Source organism: Crocuta crocuta, unplaced genomic scaffold (genome assembly GCF_008692635.1).
Source record: "Crocuta crocuta isolate KB4526 unplaced genomic scaffold, BGI_CrCroc_1.0 scaffold234, whole genome shotgun sequence".
Lineage (NCBI taxonomy): Eukaryota > Metazoa > Chordata > Mammalia > Carnivora > Hyaenidae > Crocuta > Crocuta crocuta.
In genome coordinates this window covers 2,140,403-2,157,608 of record NW_027529647.1, presented here as the reverse complement: position 1 = coordinate 2,157,608, position 17,206 = coordinate 2,140,403, and the positions used below count along the sequence as shown (strand labels likewise).

The window sequence follows — 17,206 nt, the reverse complement described above, 5'->3', positions numbered from 1 at the left end:
GAGAGGCTGCTGTCCAGGAGGAGGCTGCAGGGGGGCGAGCCGGGCTGGGGGGCCGGTGGGCTGGGGGGCTGCAGCCAGCTGGCCGGATGAGCCAGCCCGCGCCACAGCCAGCACAGCAGGGCAAGCAGGGCCTGTGGGGACAGGGACAAGGGAGGCAGGTCAGGCCCTGGGGCTGGGGAGCAAGGCCGGGCACCCCGCCACCATCACCCAGCTTACCTGCCACAGGGCCCACCCTCGACTGAGGGCCTCGGCGGCCACGTACCACAGAATGCTCCAGGGCCGAGGCTGCCTGAGCATGGGCAAGGCCAGCAGGGACTCGGCGGTGGCCCGCAGCTTGGGGTCAGGTTCCAGCATCATGGCGAGGACAGAACGCAGCTCAGAAGACAGGTCTGTCCACAGGGCACAGCTGTGTCAGGGGTGACTGAGCTCTGAGCGCTGGGGCCCCCGAGGTGAGCCTGCCCTCCCTGGGGCCGCATGTTCCTCCCCACCCTTGCCCTGCACTTACCAGCAGTGAACTCCGGGGGCACATAGCCCTGGCGCAGCTGCTGCCAGCCCTCCCCACCGTGGGGCAGCTCCATGTTGCATGCCACTTCCAGGATGGTGAGGCCCAGACTGGAAAGGATGGGGGCAGTGACAGAAGAGGGGCAGGCTTGGCCTTGGGGCACAGACCCCAGAGCTCCAGGCTGCCCATGAAGAGGCATGGCTCTTCTACCGTGAGCCAGGGAAGTGGGGACGGAGGGGCTGGGGGGCCTGAGAAGGCCCCAGCAGGGCCAATGATGGGACCATATTACAGCGCCCACACACCACCCGGTGAGTCCTCCTGGCACCTCTCAGCGGGCAGGCACTACGGTTACTAATGTTACTACCATCGCTCAGTTGGCAAGGCTGGACGTGGCTGTTAGAGGCAGAACAGGGGTTACTAGCACAGACGAGGGGACCCACTGCCTGGTCCAGCCCTAGCTTCCCCACTTGCTAACGACCTCACACAAGCCCTTCAGCCCCACTGTGTCCATTCCCTGTAAATGGAGTAGTTGTCTCTCCTGTGGAGGTGAGGTGAAGAAATGGGTGGATCCATGTAAAAGGGCTCCAGGCGGTGCTTAGAGCCTGACTCTGCAGAACCCCTCAAGTACAGGACTGGCCTCCACCCCCTTGGGGCAGGATGTCCCAGCCCGAGGCCGAGTCTTCCTGACTTTGGGCTAGGGTGGCGTTTCCCTCCCTCTGCTGACTGCACAGCCCCCCTGCCAACCCCGCCAGAGCCTCCCGCATCCCCGCCCTCACCTGAACACGTCTGCCGCTGTCCCATAGGAGCCCTGCAGCAGCTCAGGGGCCATGTAGCGGGGGTCTCCCTCCTGGGCCTCACCAGTTCCGGAGGCACCCAGCTCTACCAGCAGCCCAAAGTCACCCAGCTTGCAGCGGCCACGGGGCCCCAGGAAGATGTTAGCAGGCTTGACATCAAGGTGGACCAGGCCTTGGCTGTGCAGGTGAGCCAGGGCAAGCAGGGTGTCCCGCAGGTAGCCCCAGACCTGGGCCTCGGGCAGGCCGGCGCCCTGGGCCTCGCAGTGCTGCTGCAGGCTGGGCCCACACAGCTCCGTCTGCAGGTACAGGATGCCGCCCTCCTCCCAGGCTCGCTCCAGCTGCACACAACGCGGGTGTGGCCCCACCTTCTCGTGGCCGCCGACCTCAGCCAGCTTGCGGGCCCGGTCCTTAGGGCCCCGGAAGGGCGACATAGAGCGCTTCACCGCATAGAGCCGGCCGTCTTCCTTAGAGCGCACCTGGAAGGGAGGCGGCACCCACAAGTGGGCCGGGAGGCCAATCCGGCAGACCCCGTTAGGACTGTCCACGCGTGGAAGGTGGAGCACGGCAGCCGCCCGGGAGCCCACGTGTGTAAAGCGAAGCTGGCCGCGCCACTCCGAGCTTTACGTATTGACCCCACAGGGCCTCTGTGGCACATTGCTGCACGAAAAAAGCTGGCTCCACAAGTGTGGCCAGTATGACCCGCTGTGCAGAATATAGAGAGTCTCTCCGTATATGGCCAAGTCTGGGGATGTAGAGAAAAAGGTCAGAAAGGGAGGACACCCACCTGAGAAGCACACTGGAAGAACCACGGTATTTGTACTTTTTAACCACAAAACTGTAGTACTTGTGTAAGGAAGATCACCATTTTAAAGGAAATATAAATGATTGGAAAATCTATTTTAAGGACAAATAAAAAGGTGGTATGAAGGGTGTAGCCTTAGCACCTGCTGNCTGTTTTGGGGGTGGGGGAGGGGCCACCCAGGAGCCGCTGTAAGGCGGGCCAGGCTCCGCACAAGGGGGGAGAGTGCACCGAGGGGCTTGGAGGGGCTGAAGTAGGGGAAGGAGAAAGCAGCCAAATCAGCCAAGGAGAAGCAGGCTCTCAGAGGAGGAAAAGGGAGCGGGCTGCCCAGGACGCTGTCCCCTCCGGCCAGGAGAGGGAAACGGGAGTGGGGGTAGCAGGCCCGAGGAATGAAGACTCACCTTGAAGACCTCTCCATAAGAGCCGTGGCCCAGGCGGCCAAGCCTCTGGAAACTCTGTTGGAAGAAGGACTCCGGGCGGCTCGGGTCATACGAGGGGCTCTGAAGGGTCTCGGAGGCTTTGCCTTGGAATGTCACCCTCCGGGGCTGGAGCTGGTGCCAGCCTGGGGTCCGAGGAGGGAAGAGGCGGCTGATGGGGATGCTGCCCTTGGCAGGGGGCCGGGGTGGGAGGCTCCGACTGAGCCCTCCAGGCCTCTTTAGGGAGAAGCCAGGTTCTGCGTGGCGGAAATAGGCTGGGACTGGAACGGGGGTGCCACTCAGGGGTGGAGGGGTGCCCTCTGTGGGCACAGGCATGGCCAGCACAGGAGGCCCTGGGCTGCAGACGACAGAACAGTGTGTCTGCTCAAACAGCGCCTGGTCTTATGGCCCCAAAGAGACTTCGGAAGAGAGGTGTGTCCACTCTGCACACACGTTCTGCTTTAAACATGGAGGCCACGGGGACGAGCACCTGCAGGGAAAGCGAGACAAGTATACGTAGGCCTGCACCCAGTCATCCGTACCTTGCAGGCCACAGAAGCATCAACCAAAATCCGCAAGGCCATGTCCTGGGGACTCCGCAGTCCAGCACAGGTTGGCTGGGAGGGGCCTGCAGCCAGAGAGCCCGCCTGTATATGCTGCCTCATCACAACCAGCAGTTTGGCCTTTAAGATACACACCCTCTTCCAAAAACGCAACATGGAAATATTAACGCGGGCCCACCATCCCTTATCTCAAATTCGAAAGTAAAACCAAAGGTCTGAAACCCAAGGTTCTCTCCTGCCTTCTTTCTCGCAGCTGTGGGGCCAGCACTCATTCAGTGGGGTTCCACCACCTCCAGCCGCGGGGGCCCAAGTTCCGGGTAAGCGCCGCCGAGCAATGCTGCAGCCCCTTCCCAGGGGGCAAAAGCCACATCTGGCAGGAGGGCTCGGGACACGGGGGCCCAGCCGCTCAAGCCCCAGCACGAGGTCCCTGGCTGGGAAAAGCAACCAGAGAAGGCCGGAGGCTACTGTTCCCGCCCTGAGGCAGCAGTGTCCCTCAGAGAGACAGGCACCTCTGTCCCTGCCCTTAGCTCCAGAGCTCCAGCCCCGGGATTCAACCTACAGACAAGCAGGCAATAGAACAGAAAGTTCTGAAGCGCTCCCTAAAAAACAAAACCAAGCAAAACACCCAAAAGAGTTATTTGAAACAACGTGGGAAGTTCAAGACTAAAGGCGCTCTTGAAGACACTGGGGGTTTTGATGGTAAGCAAAGAGGGGGAAGCTGGCACCTACATTAGTGCAACAAGTGCCCCCCAAGCCGGCCAGTTTCCCACACAGAACTCGGGACAAGAGTCTTATTGGAGTCAGAACAAACCTCAAACACTGAATTCAAAAGCTACCCTGTCGAAGGATCCCCAACTTAACTAGATCAGTCTATCTAGCAACTGATGCCCTAGGCATTGTCAAAAACACTAGAACTAGAACTAGAAACTCCACAACTGGTGGAGCCGAACAGCTAAGGAGTGGGAAGGACAGAGAGAGACCCCATAAAACCACTGTCGCTCCAAGGTGACCATGCACAGGCCTGTGGCTGGGCCTCTGAGGAGTAGCGTCCCAGGCTTCCCGCTGCAGGGGAAAGAGACATCAAGACAATGGCCCAGCCAGTCACTAAAAACTAAGCGAGCAAACAAGTCATAATCCCCAGGGGGGCGGGGGTGAGACCAGTAAGGCCAGTTGCTCTCTAAAAGGTCCAGTTTTCCCTAAATAAATAAATAAATAAATAAATAAAACTACAAGATGTCCACAGACATAGGAAAATGTGACCCATGCACAGGAGACAAGTGGACAACAGAAAGTACCTGAGAGGGACCGGATGTGAGATTTAACAAAGACGTCACAGTACTCATTCTAAATATGTTCAAAGGACTAAAGGAAACCACACGTAAAGAAGTAAGCGAAGCACAATGACCACATTTCAGCAAATAAAGAATATTGATACTGAGATAGAAATTATAAAAAGAACCAAAGGGAAGTTGTGGAGTTGAAAGATGTAAGAACTAAAATGAAAAGATTCATTAGAGGGGTTCAACAGTGCATTTGAACTGGAAGAATGATTTGTGAACCTGAAGACAGATCGAGAAGGATTATGCAGTCTGAAGAACAAAGAGAAAAAGAACGAAGAAGAGGGAACACAGGACGCCACTGGGTGCACGGACGTATGTATAAGGTGCACCAGAGCAAAGAAGAGAAGGAGCAAGAAAAATGTGCTAAGAACTAAAAGATGAAACCTTCCCAAATGTGATTCACAAAAAACCTCCCCGCCCTAAGAAAACCACATTAACACAGCCAAGGAGCTCAAAGAGCGTCAGGTAGGATAACGAAGAAACCCACACGCCGACACACCTTTTTCAAATGCTGAAAACCAAAAGCAAGGACTCCGTCTTGGGAGCGGCAAGAGGAAAAGGCCTCCTCACTTACCGCCGCCCCTGCAGTGAACTGCCGACTTCTCCCCAGAAACGGCGAACAGGGCCAGGAGGCAGCGGGCGGCATATGCAACGTGTTGGGGGGGAATATGTGTCAACCAAGAATCCCACTGGCAAAACTGTCTTCCAAAAATAAAGGCAAAATAAAGACATTCCCGGACAAAAGCAGAAAGAATTCACTGCTGACAGACCTGCTTTATAAGAAAAACTAAAGGAAGTTCTTCAGGCCAAAAGCACGTGATCCCAAACAGTAATCTGAATCTACATGAAGAAACAGAGCAGTGGTAAAGACGATCAAGTAATACAAACGACAATGTAAATGCATATCTCTTCTCTCAGCCGACGTAAAAGATGATTGTACAACAGTCTGCAATTGTATATTGGGCATGTAACATATAGAGACGTAACACACTTACAGATAAGAGCCCAAAAGAGGTGGGTGGGAACACCAAACTAGAGAATGACACCAGATGGTAACTTGAATCCACAGGAACAAATAAAGAGAACCAGAAGTGATAAATAAGAGCGTCAGTGTAACAAACATCATATATATATACTTGCTTTCCATCTACTTGTCCTTCAGCTTCTTAAAGAAATTAAAGATGACCTAAATAGGGGGTGCCTGGGTGGCTCAGTCGCTTAAGCCTCTGACTCTTGGTGTCAGTTCAGGTCACGATCTTGTGGTTTGTGGATTTGAGCTGAGCCCCACGTCAGACTCTGTGCTGACCGCGCAGCGCTTGCTTCAGATTCTCTCTCTCTCTCTCCCTCTCTCTGCTCCTCCCCTGCATTCTCTCTCTCTCTCTCTCCCTCTCAAAATAAACCTTAAAAAAAAAAAAAAAAGATGACCCAAATTAACGGGAAGACATCACACGTTCATTGATTGAGACTTATCGCAGATAAAATGGCAACACTCTCCACACTGATCTACAGATTCAGTAAAATCCATATCAGAATCCAGGCTGGCTTCTTCACAGTAATTGAAAGGCTGATCCAAAAATTCATATGAAAATTCGCAGGACCCAGAATAGTCAAAACAAAAGTTGGAAGACTTGCAGTTCCCGATTCTGACACTTATTACAAAGCTACTGGAATCAAACAGTGTGGTATTCACATAAAGATAGACAGAGATCAAAAGAACACAAGCGGCAGTTTAGAAATAAACCCTCACATTCACAGTCAGTTGATTTTGACAATGGTGCCAAAACAATTCAGGGGGAAAGAATAGTCACAAAAAATGGTGCTGGGACAACCAGATCTCTACATGCACATGCAAGCCTCATTTAGTAGGAAAATCTGACCTATTTTCGCTCTGAGTGTGAATATTCATATATTTCTTGAGAGAAATATTAATTATGGGGTGACATCCGAGGCCCACAGGTGTATTACATACAAATGACATGCGTGCCCTATCTAAGATCAGGGACATTTAGAATTGGGAAAGACACCTAGTCACAGGGGTTTGTGGACCCCTAATACTAAAAGGTTTAGCCCACTGTCCGGCATACACATCCCCCAATAAGGGGTGCCTGGGTGGCTCAGCTGGTTAAGCTTCTGACTCTTGATTTCGGCTCAGGCCACACGATCTCACAGTTCATGTGCTCAAGCCCCACCTCAGGCTCCACAATGCCAGTGCGGAGCCTGCTTGGGATTCTCTCTCTCTCCCCCTCTCTCTCTGCCCCTCCCCCATTCGCACACACTCTCCCTCAAAATAAACTTTTTTAAAAATTCTTAAAAATTCCCCCAATAAATGCTAACTGTTACATAATAAGTAAAATATAGTAATGATCTGAGCAGTCTGAAAGAACACACAAAGTGCAGTAGTCCCAAGGTGGTGTGCTGGGAGAGAGAGGGCTGTGGTGTTGCTATAATACAATAAATGTGATATAATATATAACAGAATATTATAATATATATTATATAATGTATAACATATATATATAATAGTAACAAAACCAAGAAAACAAAAGAGGAGGAATCCAATGTTGAGAGGAAGCCACAGTGTATCAAAAGATGCAGGGAGTGAGGGGTTAGTCGGTTAAGCATCCGACTTTCGACTTTCACTTAGGTCATGATCTCGCGGTTCGTGGGTTCGAGCCCCGCATCGGGCTCTGTGCTGACTGCCAGCTCAGAGCCTGGAGCCTGTTTCAGAGTCTGTGTCTCCCTGTCTCTCTGACCCTCCCCTGCTCACGCTGTCCCTCTCTCTCTCTCTCTCTCCTAGAAATAAATAAAACATTAAAAAAAAAAAAGATGCAGGGAGTGAATAAGTAACAGAAACCTGAGGGAACGCCAGTCCTCTGAAGTGCGCCCTTCAGTCCCTGGGGCAGTGAGGGGATAGGGAAGGGACCCCCAAATGACCACCTGACATCCCCTGGGGACCCTTCCTCTGCCGGTATTCACCCCAGCATTCCCATCTCCAGGGCTTCTCAAAGTGCAGAACAAAGGTGTCAGAACCCCCTGCTGGTTAGAAGTTCAGCCTCCAGGCCCAGTCTAGCATATTTGGGACACCCAGCACCTGCGTCTTTTTTTAAGTGTTATTAAAAAAAAAACTTTAATGGAGGGACACTTGGGTGGCTACGTCAGTTAAGCATCTGACCAACTCATGGTTCATGAGTTCGAGCCCCACGGCAGGCTCTATGCTCAGTGCAGAGCCCACTTTGGAACCTCTGTCCCCGCCTCTCTCTACCCCTCCCCTGCGGTTGCGCTCTCAAAATAATAAACACATTTTTCAATGTTTATTTATTATTTTGATAGAGAGAAAGCACGAGCAGGACAGGAGCAGAGAGGGAGACACAGAATCTGGAGCAGGCTCCAGGCTCCCAGCTGTCAGCACACAGCTGGGTCCCGGTAGCGGGACTCCAACCCGCCAACTGTGAGATCTGGACCTGAGTCAAAGTCAGGCACCTGAGGCAGGGAGCCGCCCAGGCGCCCCTCCAGACGCGCATCTTAAACCATTCTCGGGCCACCCCGATATCACTAAGATTCTAGTACCAGCGGCCTGGCCACACGGCTTTGGGGATGATGGGACGGGGAGGGGGAATCCAGCGTGGCCCTGACCAGGCCAGGCCTGGACGGCCTCTGGAGCGTTCAGGGGCCTCACCCGCTCACTGGGCCGCTCACACCGCTGACCACGGTCCGCCGCGCTAGACTGTGAGATCCTCCGGGGCAGGGCCACAGCTGATTCACCCCGGCGGACGGGGGCCAAGCCCGGCGAACAGTTGAACAGGCCGGCTGTCACGGGGGAGGGGCTGCCGATGAAAGGTGGGCCGGGCTTTTCCCGGGGAGGGACCGGTAAGGCGTGGGGGCGGGGGCAGTCACCGGGGAAGGCCGGGAGGGCTGTGGCAGTCCCCAGGAGCCGCGGCGGGGGCAGGGGGCGGGGCCGGCCCGGTGGGACGGGGAGGGGTCGAGGCCGGGTGGCTGAGGCGGGGAGCGGGGGAGGCTGACCGCGGCAGGGGCTGTCAGGGGGGCAAGGGCTGCCGGGAGGAAGTGCCGACCGAGGGCCCTCGGGACCGGTTCTGGGCTCACCTGGACGGTTGGGAGGGACGCGGTCCAGCAAGGTCCGAGATTCCGGGTCCGCAGAGGCCGCGGAAGCCCCCGGAGCAGTCAGGCAGGCGGGNCCCAGTCCCGCACCCACGGCCGTCACTGAGCTGGCTTAGTTTTCTAGACTCTAAAAGAGGCGGTCTCTGCGGTTTGCCTCAGAGGTGCCTCAGGAGGCGGTCACTCCGGACAGGACGAGCCTGCGGGTCCCAGCGGGGTGGAGCGCCCTGGGCTCGCGGGCTCCCTGCTGCCTGCCGTGCACCGCACCGGGATGCTGGACGTTGTCCCCACCCCCGGGAAGCCCTCCAGGCAGGCCTCAGCCACCTCCAAGGCAACCCTAAATATTCTTTGGATTTGAGATTTGAGCTCAACTCCACCCTGCCTCCGCCCCTTCGTGGCCGGACAACCTTGGGGACCTACGGGGCCTTTCTCCTGCAAAAACTGAGCAGTGAAGCTTCCCGCACGGAGCTAGAGGTTTAAACCCGATGATCCCCTTCAAGTTCTTAGCAGGGAGCCCGGCGGAGCAAGCGCTGGTCCCTAACAATAGCGCGGCTCGGGGGTGCGCCTTCGTGGAGGGAAGTCACACTTCCAGGCCACCCTCTCTAGAATGTTCCCAAGCGCGTCGCGTCTCCTTTCCCACCTGAGTTTCGTGCTGCTCTTCCCTCTATCTGGAAGTCTATCCTCTAGTTATTGGTATACTTGTTGACCACCCCCATTTTTCCGACAGGCTAGGGGTCCCAGCCGGCTGGGGTGGCTTCAGCGAACGCTCCAGTTTGTGGCCCAGCAGAGGAGGGCCTGGCCTCCTGGATTAGGTCCTTAGACCTAGAGCTTCTCTAGGGGCTGCACCCCCACCCACCTTCCATGCACCCTTCCTTTGTATTTGCATCTCTGGCAGCCACAGCCCCTGTGACTCAGGCTGGATCCTTGTTAAAGGCCCCCAGCTTGTCCCCAGGAGGCCTGGGGAAGCAAGCAGGCCCCTCTCCAGCTGCCAGCCCCTCCTGCAGGAGCCTGGGCCCCAGGGCTTCTTCCAGCTGCCCAGTCTCCAAAGCCTAATCTGCAATGCCCTAAAAATAAATATTTTTTTAATTTGAAAATATACTTCCAATGGATATTTCACTCTGTGGAGGGACTATAACATGAAGTTAAGTACAGAGAGTCGGTAAGAGCATGGGCAGTGAAATAAGGAAAACTAGGGCTGTAGCCTGCTTTGCCGCTCGAGCTGTGCTGTAATAAGCAAGTTGCTTTATGTCTCTGGATCTGTTTCCATGTGGAGAGATTAGTTCCTACCTCCTAGGGCAGGAGCACTAAATAAGAAAACGAATGTGAGGGGCACCTGGGTGGCTCAGTCAGTTAAGAATGGATTTCAGCTCAGGTCATGATCTAACGGTTGATGAATTTGAGCCCTATGTCAGGCTCCTTGCTGATGGTGCAGAGCCTGCTTGGGATTCCCTCTCTCTCTCTTTCTCTCTCAAAAAAAATTTTTTTTAAAAAAAGAAAGAAAATGAATATGAACAGCTTACCTCAAGGCTGAGCAAGTATACAGTAGGAGTTTACTCATTGTTTCATAATAACAGTAACATTCTGTCAACTGTATAGCGTTTTAGATTTCACAACGGCTGCCTGGGCCAAAGGGAAGTTCCTGGTGGAGAGGGACCACAGGTTTTCAGACCAAAGAACTTGGCTGGGGCTCCCACCTGAGGAAGCCCTCCAACCCGTGCGCCCAGGGGTGGAGTCCCCGCGTCTGGCCCAAATTCAGGTGAGTGCCGGCTTGAGCCCTGCGCCCCCGTGTGTCCCATCGCCGCAACAGCATCATCACCCAGACTCGCAGGGAAGAGTCACCCCTTGTCTGGGAAGCCACCTCAGAGATGGGGCCACAAAACAGGATTAACAACGTGACTTAAGAAAAGCAAGGAAATGATGGCCCCACGAGCAAACACGGCTACCCTAATGGAGAAGAGATTACGAGGGTGCTTCTGGGGAGGTGGCTACGTTGTTTCTTGATCTTGGTGCCAGCAGCAGTAGCTGGATTTTGTTTAAGTTTATGTATTTATTTTGGGAGAGAGAGCAGTTAGCAGAGGAGGGGCAGAGAGAGAGAATCCCAGCAAGGTCCACGCTGTCACTGCAGACACCGACACAGGGGCTCAATCCCACAAATTGTGAGATCATGACTTGAGCCAAAATCGACATTCAGACCTTCAACCGACTGAGCCCCTCAGGCACCCCAGTAGCTGTTTGTTTTATGAGTATTTGTTATGTTGTATGTATCTGTCCGTCCGCTGGGGTTTGCCCTACTTCACACTGGTATAGCTTTTAATAAACTGGCAGGTGAGTGGAGAGAGGGGGTTAACAGAGGTCACCTTTGCACTGTGCAAGTGCCTAGGGGTGCCTGCAAAGGTGTCCTAGAGGCAGCCAGCGCAGGGATCCAGGCTAAAGGGCTGTCAGGTGGGGGGGCCGAGAGGGTGCCCTGAGGGGACTTCAGCACAGATGCGGGTTCAGGAGGAGCCTGCCCCCACCTCCAGCTGTCCTCCACAAAGTCCTACCCCGGCAGGTGCTGCTTTGAGCAGCTGGCTGCGGTCTATTGACAGGCTTTGCCATTTTAGGCGATACGCTTCCTGGGCCTCTGCCTTGCACTTTTCAACACCCAGCTGTCACCTTGCTCTGGGCCCTTAGCCCTGACGCCTGGAAGTTGCTCTTCTGCATAGAAGCTGGACCGCCATGTCCCCTCACATCTAGGAGCAAAGGTTACCCGAGGCTCGGGCTCCATCAGGGGCTCTCTCGGTCCCCGAGTGGTCCATTTGCTCTCAGGCCAGCCTGGCCTGGGTGGGGCTGGGGTGACTTGAGGGAACTGGATGCCTGGGGTGGGGGTAGCGGCATGGCCAGGGCCACGGGATGCCCAACTGGGTTCAGCCCTGGCACTGAGCAGCAGCAAGCTGGCACAAGGCCCCAGGCTGGCTGGCGTTTTCCACGGGCCCATGCCAGCACCCAGGCAGCCTGGCAGTGGCTGTGGGTACCGGCATTCCCTTTGGCAGTAGCCCAGCGGGCACTCAGCCTGTACCTCCTGCACGGCCCCTCCTGGTCTGTGTCTACCTCATCCTGGGCCAAGCTCCCCTGGCACCCTATGGGGGGAGCCTTGTGCCTGGGTCAGTGTAGGGGCCCTTAGCTATACGGGCTCTGAAGCAGACACCTTGGGCCTAGACCGACATAGGGCGGACAGAGCAATGCAGTGTCTGGGGTATGTGGGTCTGCTGCCCACCCAGCAGCGTGTGCTGTGACGGAGTGGAGGACTGGACCCAAGGAGGCCTGCAGACTGCCAGGCTTCGAATCACGGCCACTGCTTAGGAGTTATAGGATCCNCGTGTGCTGTGACGGAGTGGAGGACTGGACCCAAGGAGGCCTGCAGACTGCCAGGCTTCGAATCACGGGGCCACTGCTTAGGAGTTATAGGATCTGGGCTAAGTCCCTTCTCTCTGCCCATTTCCCCACTTGTAAAATGGGGAAGTAGCTCCCCTCAATTGCCCTGACATGGTGGAACCTTTCCTTTTAGAGGAGAGAGAACAGACTCAGGGAGATTGGAGTCTTGCTCCAGCTCCCCGGCTGTACCGGGGCACGGCTGCAGGGACCCCGTGGGAACAGAGGGGCCTTGTGCGTGTGGAGGGGGGAAGTGGGTGCCAGGGGCGTGGCCATGTGTGTGCATGTGAGCATGTGGGCGGGAGAGAAGGCAAAGAGGAAGGTGAGGCACAGGCACATCTCAGTGCTGGGGGTACTCCAGGGGCGTACCTCGTAAAAGCCCCGCCGTCCACTGAGGCTGGAGCTGGCTCCAGTGTGTATAGTGGTCTCAAAAGCCTTACAGCAAAAAGAGCACTGTGTTTCCCGCTCCCCACTGCAGCCCCTCTCTGGGCCCCCACCCTGGCCCACTGTCCTCCTTAGCCAGAGGTGCCAAAAGGGACTGGCTGGGCAGGGGCCAGACCTTCAGACAGACAGGGTGTGGGGCCTTCTGGACTAGGACCCAGGGGGCCTGAGTCACTGCCGTCCCCAGCCAGCTCAGTGGGGTTCACTCCTGGCACTTCCCAGGTCTGTCTGCCCTGTCTTCCTGTGCTTGGCTCCCCACCAGGTCCTCACATCCCAGCATGGGCTCCACCCCAGGCCCACTCCCTAGAAACAGAGCGCTAACTGGCCCCTGGCACCCTTCTGGCGGTCCTGTGCCCATTCCACCTCAAGCAGTGTCCCCCACCCCTGTCAGCACCCCCAGGGGTGGAGTCATGGCTGCTGGAGCTGGCCAGGAGACAGGGGTGAAGCTGAGAGGGCCTCGTGCAGCGGGTGGGCCCCCACCGGGCCTTCAAGGAACAGTGAGGATCCCTGGACAGACTCCCTGGGTATCACTACCTCCTGTAGAAGGGAGACAGCCTCTGGTGGAGACCAAGGGCCACCTCCTGCTGCGGTCCCCGAGTCTCCAGGGTTAGACAGGCAAAGGGCCTGGCTCGCCCTGGGGGCAAGCGGGCTGTCCTAGTCCCTGCACTGTTGCCTCTCCACACGCCTCGGGAACGCTGTGGTCTCTGCCCCCAGCTCTGTGCAGCACAGTAACTCATGCGGAGTCTCCCCTGCCTGCCACCCCCACATTTCTGGGCCTGGCTTTCCCTCCTCTCTCCGCCTGTATTAGGGCTAGGCCGGGGGTGCCTGCCTGCCCCTCGCCAGCTGCTGGGTGGGAATCTGAGCCCCGGAGGCCTGGCGCCGGGGCCCGACCCTGACGGGTGGTGGAGCCCCAGGGGCCAGGTGGGGCCTGTCCTGGCTGTCAGCACCCATGATGGATGAGGGGTGGGGCGGGGAGAAGGCGAGGGCTTGGAGTCATGCCACAGAGAGCGGTGGGAGCTCGCCCCCTGGGGTCTGTCAGCAGAGCCTCTGCCACGCACAGCTGGGGGGCCTGGGTGAGAGCCCCCACCCAGCAGGCATGTTTAAAGGCCCAAAGGATGTGTGCCCTCCTATTCCACTCGGCATCATGGGCACCTGGGCCTTCCCCGCAGCCCTTTTCCTGCTCTGCCTGACTTCTGAAAGCCTGCAAGGCGGTGAGGGTGGAAGATGGGCAGCTGAGGTCGCTGAGCTTGGGTTTGGGGGGCCTAGGCACAGTCCTGGGCCAGTGCTGGGGCTCCGGAGAGGGAGGTCTGAGTGGGTGAAGTCTGTCCTGGGCAGGGTTCAGGGATAGATGCCTGGGTCCTGTTCTTTCTCCGTCTCTGGAGTCCGCACCCTGAGTCAGCACCTCCTTGCTCCCCAGGGCTACCTCCATTGTCTCCGGGCCTAGGGAAAGGTAAGTGGTCCCTCCTGGCATGGGGATCAAGGAAGAGGGCCTGGGTCTCTCCTCCAGGGGTCTCGGAGCTCTCTGGTGGGGGGAGAGCCCTAGATGTTCCCTACCTAGTTCTGAGATCCAGATGTGGGCCCCAAGAGGGCACACAGTCCCTCCCTGTCTTCATAGCACAGTCTTGTCCATGGTCAGCTCAAGTGCATGGAGCCAAGACACCCCACACCTTTGGAACAGGAATGAGATGGGGCGTGAGAACATCCCAGAGAAGGGGCTTGGAACCAGGTCTTCAAGGGGGGCAAGCTGGGACAGGGAAGGGGAAGCACAGCCTGGCAGTAAGACAGGCCAGAGGCCTGGAGGTGGGGTGAGGGGAGAAGACAAAGGGGCCCAGGGACTGTGGGAGAAGGGGAGGCAGAGTGTCACGGAAGGGTTTTCACTCCAGGGACCTGTGGGGTCTTAAGGGTGGGAGAAGGGGCTCCCTGCTGAGACCAGATGCACCTGAGCTGCAGGACGGGAAGATAAGGAAGTGGGGCACCAAGAGCATGAGATTTCCAGGAAGGGAGGCATCCAGAGACTTCAGAGTCCGAATGGAGGGTAGAGGCGGACATGCCCCTGCGAAAGGTGCAGGGGATCTGCCCCCAGGGGTACAGCCCGAATACCTCCCTCCATGCCCCTGCTGCTGGCTCCTCACCTGGCTCTGTCCTTGCCCCTCCCTCAGAGGGGAAACTGAGGCTGAGAGAGGTTCCACTCTTGCCTGCAGAGCGGGAGGCTTGGCGTTCAGGTTCAGACCTTTTCCCCCTCCTAAGTTCACCCCCTTCTCAACCCACAGGCTTAGGGAGCCCCAGTGGCTACAGATCAGGTAAAGCTGGCTGAGAGGGTGGGCAGGGTGGGAGCAGCTATGTCCTCTGAACAAGCTCTTGGCCCCTCCTGGCCCCCCCCAGGCTCAACTTCTTATTTCCCCCACTCAGGCTACGGTCCCCCCAGTGGCCTGGGAGCAGGTGAGAGATGAACAAGTGGGATTTTGGGGGGAGAAGCAGCTGCCTCAAAATATGTGGGAACAGTTCTAGCCCCCACCCTCACCCCAGGTAGAGAAGCAAACCAGGAACCCCTTGTGGCAGGTGTAGGGCTCCTCCTTTCCCTCCTGCATACATTTCCCCCCCAGGAATCCATCAAGACTGCTCTGGTGCCATCTCACCCGTGGACCCTGCCCTGGGCGCCCCCAGTCTTTCCTCTCCCTGCGTGTTCATGCTGCCCCCGCTGAGCTCCACTCCGGGGCGAGCAAGCCTGGCTCACTGCGTGTCCTCTGGGCCAGCTGGGAGTGGGAAGAGGGGAGTGGGCTCCAAGGCCCCCTTCCTGTGCACCAGCGATGCTGTCCACCTTCTTTGGGTTGGACTGACTGGAGCTGAGTTCCCATAGGCCTGCTCAGAATGACTGGTCGGAGGGAGCAGGGGCCCTGGGAGACCCTGAGGAAGAGGATCCTGGGTCCCTCATCTGTGCCCTGGGTCTCCCCTGGCTTCAGTGGGGATGTTCAGCCTCAGAAGCCGGCGGGCCCTGCCCAGCCCCAGCTGTGTCTCCCCACCTTTGTCTCACACCCGTGTCTCCATCTGTCCCTCCAGGATTTGGGAACGGGAATGGCCTGGGAGCCCAGCCAGGTGAGACTGCTGGGTTCACGGGGATTGGTTTTCTCTGCCTCCCTACTCGGCCCTGGGGGAAGGGCCAGGATTTTTTAAGGATTGAGGGGGCAGATAGGGAGCCTTCTGATTTGCTGTTTCTGGCTGGATCTCAGGGCCTTGTACCCCTACCCCAGCTAGGGCCCAACCTCCCCAGTTCATCCCTCCCTCTCCCGATGGGCCCTCCAGCTAAGAATGGCTACAGAAAAGGTAGAGGTGGGCCCAGCGTGATTGGGAGCCAGGGGCAGGATTCTAGAGGCACTCCTGAAATGGGATCCGAGAGCCTCACTTGATCGCCATCTCTGTCCCAGGCATTGGAGGGGGTGTGAAACCCCAGAAGCCAGGTGAGCCCCCCACCCTGTCTCTCCCCATTTCTGCCTTGCCCCCCCCCCAATTATTCCCTTATTTCTCCCTGACCCCCTCCTGCCCTGTCTCCTCAGGGTTTGGGAACGGAAATGGGCTGGCAGCAGGGGCCTTCCCAGGTGTGGTCGCCCAGCCAGGTATGGGGGAGAAGAGGGATGGGGCTGATATGGGGTTGATGAGGCTGGGTCACCATCAGGAGTGTCTTCTCCCCGGGTCCCCCAGGCAGAAGTGGTGACTTACTGAAGGTGGAGGAGGACCATAGAGTTTCTGATGTCTGGCTTGGGGAGGGGACAAGGGCACTCTTGCTTCACCCCCACCTCAGCTGGGACCCCAGAAGCCCCTGCCTCCCCCGCAGCTCAGCATAGCTACGGAGCCCCAGGAAGAGGCTGGGTCGCTGGGATCCTCTCATCTACCACATCTTTCTCCCCAGGTTTTGGAGGCGGTGTGAAACCCCAGAAGCCAGGTGAGACACCCCCCCCTCCATGCCCACCCTTTTGTCCACATGGCTCTCTGTCTGGCTCCCTTTGAAGCCCAGTCCCCTCATTCCATCTGGCTCTGTGTCCCCAGCATATGGAAATGGACTGGTTGCTGGTGCCTTCCCGGGGCTCGGAGCCCAGCCAGGTGAGGACGGAGCCCTGGGAGGGAAAGGGGGCACAGGTAGAGCTGGAACCGGGGAACGAGTAGGGGAGAAAGTTGTGGGGAGAGGCTCAGCCTCTGTCTCTCCCCAGGCCTGTGAGGGGGATGCAAACTCAGAAGCCAGGGGAGGGGAGAGTAGCCCTCTCTACATGTCCCCAGCTTGGGCGCTGTCACCCTCTTAGGGGCTGTGCCCCTCACTGGGCTGCTGCTGCCACTCCTGTGGCATGAGCCGTGGTCTCGGGGAAGGCCTTTCAGACTTCCAGGCCCTTCTCAGGGCATGCTTCCTGCAAAGAACAGTTGAGGGACACAGAGGTCCTGGGTGAGGGCAGCATAGAAGGCGGTGAGCCCACCCCCAGCAACCACACTGGCCCAGCTCCAGCCCTGCCCTCCCTCTCTCCACAGGCCCTGTGGTTCAGGGACCAGGTAGGGGTGGGGGCCGGGAGCATATGTGTGGTGGTGGTGGGGGGGGTGTGGTTCAAGGGAGCTCCAGGCTCCTTCACCTGGTCCCTGACCCTTTCTCAGGAGTTGGAGGGGGTGTGAAACCACAAAAGCCAGGTGAGCTGCACCGTGTCCCTATGTTCCAGTCTCCTTTCACCTGGCCTCCCAGCATCCCCTCACTCCCTCTCGCTCCTTCCTAGGGTTCGGCACTGGGAATGGGATGGGAGTTGGAGCCCAGCCAGGTGAGGGCGCCTGGGCTAAGCTGAGGCACTGGGGAAGAGC

The 17,206-nt window shown here is 57.4% G+C and overlaps 3 protein-coding genes across 3 annotated transcripts in view; 1 reads left to right on the top strand and 2 right to left on the bottom strand.

The window, feature by feature from the left end:
- Positions 1-2,911, bottom strand: part of PKMYT1 (protein kinase, membrane associated tyrosine/threonine 1) — a 4,172-nt gene extending 1,261 nt beyond the window's left edge. The window contains exons 1-5 of the mRNA XM_077762606.1: positions 2,497-2,911; positions 1,279-1,772; positions 506-612; positions 217-389; positions 1-131 (exon numbers count right to left, since the gene is read on the bottom strand). The exon at positions 1-131 is cut by the window's left edge and continues 26 nt beyond it. Coding sequence (XP_077618732.1) covers positions 1-131; positions 217-389; positions 506-612; positions 1,279-1,772; positions 2,497-2,847 — 1,256 coding nt within the window. The 5' untranslated portion in view covers positions 2,848-2,911. The remainder of the gene's footprint in view (positions 132-216; positions 390-505; positions 613-1,278; positions 1,773-2,496) is intronic.
- Positions 2,854-9,390, bottom strand: LOC144230425 (uncharacterized). Its single transcript, XM_077762764.1, has 4 exons — positions 9,384-9,390; positions 8,516-8,641; positions 8,091-8,221; positions 2,854-3,001 (listed from the first exon to the last, which is right to left on the bottom strand). Exons 1-4 carry the CDS (start codon positions 9,388-9,390, stop codon positions 2,897-2,899), a joined length of 369 nt encoding a protein of 122 aa, XP_077618890.1. The 3' UTR covers positions 2,854-2,896.
- Positions 9,391-9,663: 273 nt separating this feature from the next.
- Positions 9,664-17,206, top strand: part of GREP1 (glycine rich extracellular protein 1) — a 14,482-nt gene continuing 6,939 nt past the window's right edge. Inside the window, exons 1-7 of the mRNA XM_077762763.1 lie at positions 9,664-9,686; positions 10,252-10,283; positions 15,434-15,469; positions 15,928-15,987; positions 16,281-16,313; positions 16,418-16,471; positions 17,125-17,166. Coding sequence (XP_077618889.1) covers positions 9,664-9,686; positions 10,252-10,283; positions 15,434-15,469; positions 15,928-15,987; positions 16,281-16,313; positions 16,418-16,471; positions 17,125-17,166 — 280 coding nt within the window. The remainder of the gene's footprint in view (positions 9,687-10,251; positions 10,284-15,433; positions 15,470-15,927; positions 15,988-16,280; positions 16,314-16,417; positions 16,472-17,124; positions 17,167-17,206) is intronic.